General features: G+C 46.3%; 1 protein-coding gene across 1 annotated transcript; it reads right to left on the minus strand.

The window, feature by feature from the left end:
• Positions 1-1,309: 1,309 nt before the first annotated feature.
• On the minus strand, positions 1,310-6,354 carry LOC123153146 (uncharacterized). The gene is made up of 5 exons (XM_044572408.1): positions 6,289-6,354; positions 3,190-3,542; positions 2,499-2,559; positions 2,033-2,098; positions 1,310-1,909 (listed from the first exon to the last, which is right to left on the minus strand). Exons 1-5 carry the CDS (start codon positions 6,352-6,354, stop codon positions 1,745-1,747), a joined length of 711 nt encoding a protein of 236 aa, XP_044428343.1. The 3' UTR covers positions 1,310-1,744.
• Positions 6,355-9,663: the final 3,309 nt, after the last annotated feature.

Here is a 9,663-nt window from a genome sequence, read left to right on the forward strand (position 1 = left end):
TTCTTCGTTATAGGATCCTTCCCAAACTTGGTTTGCATATTTTCGGTCAGCTCTAAGATTTGCCTACCGGAAAGTGGAACGGGTGTTGTCCCACGTTCTATGTCACCAAATGTGCGTGTATCATACCTCAAGGGGTGATCTGCACGTAAGAACCTACGATGCCCCATATAGCAAGTCTTGCTACCATTTTTAGCCTAAGAGAACATAATTGAGAGTGGCATTCAGGGCAAGCTCCTTCTCCAGAGGAAGCACAGGCAACCAAACACCCAAGACCCGGTTTATCCGTAATTGTGCATATTATGGCAGCATGCAACTGAAAATACTCTCCAGTTGAAGCATCATAGGTCCTAACACCATCAAGAAACATATCTACCATATCATCAACTAGTGGCTCAAGATAGACATCAATATCACTACCAGGTGAATTTCTGCCAGGAATCAACAGTGATAGGATGAAATTTGATTGCTTCATAATCATCCAGGGTTGAAAGTTATAAGGAATCAATAATACTGGCCAAATACTATAGCTAAGATTCATGGATCTAAATGGATTAAAACCATCGGCACATACTACAAGCTTAAGATTTCTGCTGTCTTTTGCAAAATCTTTATTTTTTTCATCAAAATCTTTCCAAAGGAGGGAATCTTTAGGATGCCTAATCAAGCCATCTTGTGTGCGCTCTTCTGCATGCCATCTTGTGAGAGCCGCAGTTCTGGAACACACAAACAACCTTTGAAGCCTCTTGTTTATTGGGAAGTAACGAAGAACCTTCTTAGGAACCTTGTGGACATGTTTCCCATCTGCACTCTTCCTTTCAGATTTCCATCTTGAAGCCTTACATTCTAGGCATGAATTGGCATTGGCATTGTTCTTCCAAAATAGAATGCAATCATTTTCACATGCATGGATATTAACATACCCAAGTCCTAGGCATTTGACTAGTTTTTTAGCTTCATTGGAGTTTTTTGGTATTGCGGACTGAGGGTAAGCATCTTTTAGTAGATCTACCAGCAGATCAAAACTTCTATCAGACCACCCTCCAAGCAGTTTGGTGTGAAGAAGTCTCACTAGGAAACGAAGCTTTGAGAAATTCTTACAGCCTGGATATAGCTCTTGTCTAGAATCAGCTTCAAGTTTGTGGAGAGATTCTAGAAAAGAATCATCCTGATCTAAACCACAATCATCTTCAAGATCTCCTCCTTTATCCAAACCAGCAGCAAGGTCTCTTAGAAAATCAGATATATCATCGCCCTCATCCCTATCGTCACCCTTAAACAAAAATATGAGGAATGGAAGAAGAAGAGACACGTTCTCCATGAAACATCCACTGTTTGTAGCCATCTACAAATCCCTCGCATACCAGGTGCTCACGGACTTCAGACTCTTCTCTCCAGTATGAGTTCACACAGTTTTTGCAAGGACATATGATTTTATTCTCAACTGATGATTTATTAAATGCAAAGCCTAGGAATTTGGCGAGCCCTTGTAAGTACTTCTCTGTATGCCTACATGCAAGTGTACATGTGTAGTGTGTTATATATAGTTTCAGCATCTAAGAAATTTAAAACATATATGCTGCATTATACCTAGGCGCATCCATCCAACTTCTATCCATGCTAGCTAGCTTCACACTTGGTCACTACAAATACACACTAAATCCTGAACAAATAATATCACAACCAGAGAATGCAAGGAATTACTTGAAGTACTATAAATACAGTGGCTCGGAAAAGAAAGTAAGAATCATAGAACCAATTCAATGGTAGTACACATAGCAAAGGTAGATACCACCATAAATAAACAGACCAAAGATATGGTTGACTCACCAACTAGTGGAGGATGTCGTGACAAGCACGGAAGGGGATTACTGCGCCGCTGCTGGAAGTTGAGTCGTTGGTAGCAAGAATCCTAATAACCAACCAGATTACACACTACAAAAATCAGTGCCAAACATAAGGAGGTATCTCTACATATTCATGGCATCCACACACATGAGGGGCCTCTAGACTTGAGTGGGGCAGAGGAACTCACTTGAGTGGATGCAGTAAGCACGTTGGTGGATGATCTCTTGAAGATGAGCTCCCACGGTGTAGCCTCCTGAAGGAAAAAATGCATAAGAGCCGAAGCCTAAGCAAAACCTTCAATTCATGTTCACACGCAACATTGGCTGGGTTATGCTAGGAACACACTAAGATAACAACTTCAATAAATCTTGGAGCCACATTTGTTACAAAATACCAACAAGATATTAAGCTCACCAATTTCATAAATAATATATGTTTGTTAGCCACTAACTCCTAATCTATCTACCATTTCAATTATTCACATAATTTTTGAATCGAACAGCCAGACTAAAAGCACTCCATCAACTAATCATATACTAAAAGAAAAATAAACAGTGGACACTCCACACACACCTTGTACACTAAGGTGGTGTTTGGTTCAGGCAAGTATGATGCTAGGTACAATCAAATACCACAAGCTGGTCACTAAGTACCAATGATTCTGCTACTCTTCTTCCTCTGCTCAATGGTACCAACAGTGGTTCTCTGTGCAACCTGCAACAAAAACAAAAGAGAGATGAAGTCAGGTCACATGTACAGAGAGATGAAAATCCACACTGCATGAGGTCTCCCCGAGTTCAGATGCTAAACTTCCTTAAGAGAAAATACAAGAATCTAGCCCCGATGCTTATCTCACCAAGTCAGAGAAACCACTTCCTATGAAAGGTAAAACAGTAATGCCCTAGACTTATTCAGTATACAGAATTTTGTTTTAGCCCATGATGTTGAATATAAAATCTCTTACGAGATCATGCTGAACAACACTAAGGACAATGTAGAAACTTGCTAGACTTAATGAGTGATCCCTGCTCATTGAACCTGTAATAATTCAGGCATAAACCATGTAAAATGCATCTGTTCCTTCTTTTTTAATGTCAGGACAAACGTGTGTACTTACACAACTAACGGTAATGAAACATTGTTCTCAAATCATTTGTACAAATCCAGTTCGGCCTCCACATGAAGCTGCAGAGTTAGTATCATCATTTCCTCAGAAGAACCTCAGGGTTGTCCCCGCCACATGCGTTGTACGGAAGATCCCCGATGAGATTCTCGTTCCCCACTGCCGGAGCTCCAACATGCCTCTAGGAGAGAGAGAGAGAGAGAGAGAGAGAGGAGATGTACCTCAGACGCACGCTGCCCCGATACAAGTTGAAGCAGCCACTCGGACGGACGAGCGCGGGGCGCCGGTGGACGAGCAGGACGGAACTGCGCGGGGCGCCGATGGACGGGCAGGACGGCGCGGGGCAGCGCAGGGCGGCCAGGGAGGCACGGGATGGTGCGGGGCGGCGCAGGGCAGTCAGGACGGCGAGGGGTGGCGCGACAGAGGCATGACGGCGCGAGGCGGCAGAGCAGAGGTAGGACGGCACGGGGCTGGCAGGACGGCGTAAGGCGGGCAGGACGGCATAGCGGAGGTCATGGGACGGCCTGGGGAACGACCGGCGGGAGGCGTGGGGCGGCGGTGGAATGGCTGGGATCTAGGGATTTGGCAGCGGTGGAATGGCTGGGATGCTAGGGATTTGGCCCTTCGTGGGGACTGAAGTGATTTGGAAAAAAAACATTTCGCGGGCTGGGCCAGACTTCGCGCTAAAATTTAGCCGTTCGTGCGGGAGGCCCATTTAGCATTTGACTGTTGGTCGGGATTATTTGCCGACCGATGGTCCGTGGGCCATAAGGGAATTCCCGACCGACAGTTCGATGGTATATGTTTTATCATTCTCGACCGACGGTGTGTTGCCGTAAAGAATTTTCCCGACCCACAATCTGTTAGAAACTTTCATGGCCAACCGTGGGTCGGCAATAGTGACTTTTTCCCAACACACAACGGTAGGGAATTCTGGTGCATGGTGTAGTCTGTCCTTGTTTCCGGTCATGCCCGACATCCACTTCTCCAGTGTGTCCTCATCGACCTCCTCCGGGTGAATCCGAGTGGAATCGTCAAGACCCGAATACATCCACATCGGATGGTCTCGGGCTTGAAGAGGTTGGATGCGCCGCTGAAGGAAGACCTCCAAGAGATCCATACCGGTGACCCCGTCACGGATAAGCTGGACCACTCGCTCGACCAGCACCCTCACCTGCGCCATCTCTTCCGGGAGCACCTTCAAAGAGGAGGGTTTCCTCACTCGGTCCATGGTAAAAGGAGGGAGGCCAGTCGACTGCCCTGGCGTCTACTGGTCTTTGAAGTAAAACCAAGTCGACTGCCATCCGCGAACCGAGTCGGGAAGAATCATGGCCGGAAAGGAACTTTTCCCTCTCATCTGAACACCAAGACCCCCACACATCTGAATCACTTGAGTTCTCTCATAACTCGGATTGGCCTTTTTCACCGTCTGAGAGCGACAAGTGAAAATGTGCTTGAAAAGACCCCAGTGAGGCCGACAACCCAGGAAATTCTCACACAAAGAAATGAAAGCGGCGAGATAAACGATTGTGTTGGGAGTAAAGTGGTGGAGTTGTGCCCCAAAGAAGTTCAGAAATCCCCGAAAGAAAGGGTGAGGAGGCAAGGAAAATCCACGGTCGATGTGGGTGGCAAGGAGAACGCGCTCACCCTCCCGAGGTTGCGGCTTGGATTCCTTCCCCGGAAGCCGCACCGATTCATGGGGGATCAGCCCTCCTTTGGCTAGGTCGTCGAGGTCCTCTTGGGTGATCGTCGAGCGGATCCAGTCGCCCTGGATCCAGCCCTTCGGCAAGCCGGTTCGCGAGGAAGATCCACCCCGACTGGTCGCCTTCCCCTTCGCCTTTGTCGTCGCCTTCTTCGCCCGCTCCAGAGCCTCCGTCTTCTCCTTCCCCATCGTCGCTGGCGAGACGCGTACGGAGTGGTGGCGCTGGGGTGAGAGCGAGCGCGACGAAGGAGCCTGAAGAGGAGAAGAGATAATGGAGACGCACTGTTCAAGAGACCCCGGTCCGACGCCTTATATGAGGCCGCTTCCGAGTGGCTGACTGGTAGGCCCGGGCGGCCCTGTCAATTCCCGTAACAATCGCGCGCGTGATACGTGGTGAAAAAGGTGGCACAGGGATCGAGGCGGCTCCACCCTATCCCATCCGATTACTGCGGCCTCCCCCGTCCCGCGCGCTTCCCAAAATTCGGATCCCGCGAAATCTGCGGGCAGCAGAACAACTTGTCAGACCAAAGATCTCCTCCACACCGTCACTCAGAGCCTTTCAAGTAAAGAAACTCACTCGACAAAAAACTAAGAATGGATCAACGTGACTGAAAAGGAAGTTGTTGTCATCACTCAGGTTCACTGATCCGAAACAAGATATGCTCATGACATGAAAAATGAGTGGGAGAAGTGCTCAACCCCTTCCCCACTCAAACCTCGATCCATTCGGGGGCTAATGATGAAGCCATGTACCTAGGGTAGGGTCATGGACCTGTCCCAACTGCCGTACCCAAGGACATCTCAAGAAGAAATCACCTTCCAATCGACTTGGAGGTGTTCCACTCGACAGACTCGAAAACACTCGACCAAGAAGCAATCACTCAACCAAGATCCAACCACCCGACGGCCAGGAGACCTAAAGGCACTCCGCATGGTAACATCCGGTTATTAAGTAGCACTTTATTAGAGGCGTTACCAGTAACGCCCGACCTTAATATATTTAAGACCCTGCACAACTAAGGGCCGGAGGGGTCCGACGAACTCTATATAAGCCACCCCCTCCTCAGTGTAAAGAGTTCGCACCCCTGTAATTCATACACGCATAATCCAGTCGACCGCCTCCGGGCTCCGAGACGTAGGGCAATTACTTCCTCCGAGAAGGGCCTGAACTCGTAAACCTCGTGTGCTTACAACTTCTCCATAGCTAAGATCTTGCCTCTCCATACCTACCCCCCTACATCAAGGTTGTCAGAATCACGATTCCGTTATATGATTCTACGACTTTACGATCCAAACTAACCCCTCCGATTCTACGATTTTACTTCATAGAATCTACGTTTCTATGATCCTGATAGTGAAGATTCTACGATTTACGATCCTACCATCGGAGCTCCGATCCGATTCAAAATCACGATTCTAACAACCTTGCCCTACATTACTGTCAGACTTAGAACCACGACAGCAGGTCCTCGTCATGAAGGCCGGCAATTCTCTCCGCCGCCATGGCCGCGGAGAGCACAGTCTCGTCGGTCGTTCACCCTTCGTAGTGCCAATCGCCAAGCTCCTCCATAACACCAGAGACGGCCGGTTTCCATCCGCTGCGGCAGCACTCTCAGACCCGGTTCTCCACATCGCCAAACGGCGGCGTGATTGCACCGGCCACCCCCGCCCAGCCGGCCGTCATCGACCTCAACGTCATGCCTAGGTACAGTGGTGCTGGTCAGTCGTTCGACGAGATGCACAGGAAGCAGTCCCAATCAATTCCTAAGGCCAACCTTCCTAGCGCCCGCAACCTATTCGACGAAATCCCAATCCCGACGCCGGTGGCCGACGACCAATGACTACGACACGTCCAACAAGAATGTCATCTTCCAGGGCCATGGCCAAGCCCCCCACCCCGCCGGCCAAGGACAAGGCTACGATCACGACAAAACCCAAAGCCAAGACGGTCAGGGCCAAGATGGTGCCGACCACTACGGTGTCCGCGAAGAAGCGGCCGACAACCATGAAACTCGTGGCATGAACACTACTAGGAAATACCTTATAGGTAGAACCTTAACAGTAGCATGGGGACATAGGCCAACGCTAGTGCTACTTAGCAGTAGCGCTGGTTACCAACCGACGCTACAGGTAAGTGTATAGCAGTAGCGCGGACTTACCAACCATCATTGCTACTAAACGGTCCCCACCTTACCGACCGGGGCTACCCGTAGTAGAAGTGCGTCCCGCAATTCCCATGCTACTGCTAAAATTATAGCGGTAGTGCAGGCCTATGACTCACCTCTACCACTATGTGTGCACTTTGGCAGGTGGACCCCACTTAGCAGCAGCACGGGCCGCTGTTCCCGTGCTACTGCTAGTGGGCTTAGCATTAGCGCCGACCTGAGACAAGCGCTATTGCTAATGCAACCTTATCCAACTCCCCACGCACAAACCTTCTCCCTCCACTCACTCCTCATTGCCTCACTCTGTCTCACTCCCGCCGTCGCCGCCGTCCTACCTCCTCCTTCCTTGGTATGCCGCGACCCTCCTCCCTCCTCCCTTCTCCTCACACCGCCCTCCTCCCTCCTCCTTCGATCGCGCCCTCCTTCCTCCTCCTCCAGCCACTTCCTTCTCCAGCATCCCTCCTCCTGCCGCCCTCCTCCCTCTCCTCCAGCCGCCCACTACTAGGAAAAGGCATGTTAGTGGCACACCTATTTTGGCGATTAATGGCGCACTATAGGTGTGCCACTATCATCATGCCACACTAGTAACAAGTAGTAATGGCGCACCCCTGGTGCGCCATTAGTATACCATATAATAGTGGCACACCACATAGTGCACCATTACTATGTCCAACGGTGCGCCATTACTATCTGACTTAGTAATGGTGCACCACATATTTGGTGCGCCATTACTAACAAATTGTTTCAAAAAAAATTCAATTTTTTTTCAGAATTTTTTTTCTTAATCTCGGGTCACTATGGCTTAATCTCGGCTCAATATGCTTAATCTCAAGTCAAATCACACTCCATGGTCAAACTTCCCGGAAGGTCTCCCATCCTCACACTACTTCAGCCCGAGCATGCTTAACTTCGCAGTTCTATCCAATCCCAGCACTAGCTCACTTAACAGGCACTTGTTGATATATCTATCATATCAATCCTATTAAACCTTGTTGATGTCTATGACTTTGTTCATGTTCATGAGTGTGATGAAATTTTGAAAAAATATTTCAAACTTCCCGGTCATATTACATCTCATGTTTAGGGGATATGTCTCATGATTTTAATTTTGCTAAATTTCATAGACAACCCCATGATAAATAATTGCCTAGTAAAGATGAAATTATTGGTCTTGCTTCTATCGTGTGGCTCCTAATGATCCTTTAGAACAATATTTGCTAGACCATGAAAATGATATGTTTATGAATGAAAGAAGGGAAATAGATGAAGTATTCTTTAAACAAGGACCTATTTTGAAACACAACTTGCATGTTCAAATTCTAGGGGATCCTCCCCCACCAAGGGTGATCCCGTGTTTGAGCTTAAACCATTGCCCGATACTCTTAAATATGCTTATCTTGATGAAAAGAAGATATATCCTGTTATTATTAGTGCTAACCTTTCAGATCGAGAAGAAGAGAAACTATTGAAAACTCTGAAGAAGCACCGTGCTGCTATTGGATATACTCTTGATGATCTTAAGGGCATTAGTCCCACGCTATGCCAGCACAAAATAAAATTGGAGAAAGACGCTAAACCGGTTGTTGATCACCAATGACGGTTAAATCCTAAGATGAAAGGAGTGGTAAGAAAAGAAATAATAAAGCTTCTGGAGGCAGGTATAATTTTTCTTGTTGCTGATAGTCAGTGGGTAAGTCATGTCCATTCTGTTCATAAGAAGGGAGGTATTACTGTTGTTCCTAATGATAAAGATGAATTGATCCCACAGAGAATTGTTACAGGTTATAGAATGGCAATTGATTTCCACAAATTAAATAAAGCTACTAAAAAGGATTATTACCCTTTACCTTTTATTGACCAAATGCTAGAAAGATTATCCAAACATATATATATTTGCTTTCTAGGCGGTTATTCTAGTTTTCTCAAATACCTGTGTCAAAAGAGGATCAAGAAAAGACCACCTTTACTTGCCCTTTCGGTACCTTTGCTTATAGACGCATGCCTTTTGATTTATGTAATGCACCTGCTACCTTTCAAAGATGTATGACTGCTATATTCTCTGACTTTTGTGAAAAGATTGTTGAGGTTTTCATGGATGATTTCTTCGTATATGATACTTCTTTTGATGATTGCTTAAGCAACCTTGATCGAGTTTCGCAGAGATGTGAAGAAACTAATCGTGTCTTGAATTGGGAGAAGTGCCACTTTATGGTTAATGAAGGTATTTTCTTAGGGCATAAAATTTCCGAAAGAGGTGTTGAAGTTGATAAAGCTAAAGTTGATGCTATTGAAAAGATGCCATGTCCAAAGGACATTAAAGGAATAAGAACTTTCCTTGGTCATGCAGGTTTTTATAGGAGGTTCATTAAAGACTTCTCAAAAATTTCCAGGCCTCTGACTAATCTCTTACAAAAATATGTTCCTTTTGTCTTTGATGATGATTGTGTAGAAGCATTTGAAATACTTATGAAAGCCTTGATTTCTGCACCTGTTGTTCAGGCTCCTGATTGGAATTACTCTTTGAAATTATGTGTGATGCCAGTTATTATGCTGTAGGTGTTGTTCCAGGACAAAGAGTTGATAAGAAATTAAATGTTATCTAATATGCTAGTAAAACTCTAGACAGTTCCCAGAGAAATTATGCTACTACTGAAAAGGAATTTTTAGTAGTTGTGTTTGCTTGTGATAAGTTCGGATATTATATTGTTTATTCTAAAGTAACTGTTCACACTGATCATGCAACTGTTGAATTCGGATGTAACTTTTTAATCCGAGTTCATATGCAAAAGTTATGCCCATTTACTAAATTCCAGAGAGATTTTGCAAAT

Source organism: Triticum aestivum, chromosome 7A (assembly GCF_018294505.1).
Source record: "Triticum aestivum cultivar Chinese Spring chromosome 7A, IWGSC CS RefSeq v2.1, whole genome shotgun sequence".
In the NCBI taxonomy this organism is placed as follows: Eukaryota; Viridiplantae; Streptophyta; class Magnoliopsida; order Poales; family Poaceae; genus Triticum; species Triticum aestivum.

Bases quoted from the DNA above. Each gene is read 5' to 3' on its own strand.
- LOC123153146 (XM_044572408.1), bottom strand. From the start codon at position 6,354: ATGACGGCCGGCTGGGCGGGGGTGGCCGGTGCAATCACGCCGCCGTTT. The intron at 3,543-6,288 runs GTCTGAGAGTGC...CCAAATCCCTAG, and splicing joins TTGGCGATGTGGAGAACCGG to ATCCCAGCCATTCCACCGCC. The intron at 2,560-3,189 runs GTACATCTCCTC...TTTTTGTTGCAG, and splicing joins CGGGGCAGCGTGCGTCTGAG to GTTGCACAGAGAACCACTGT.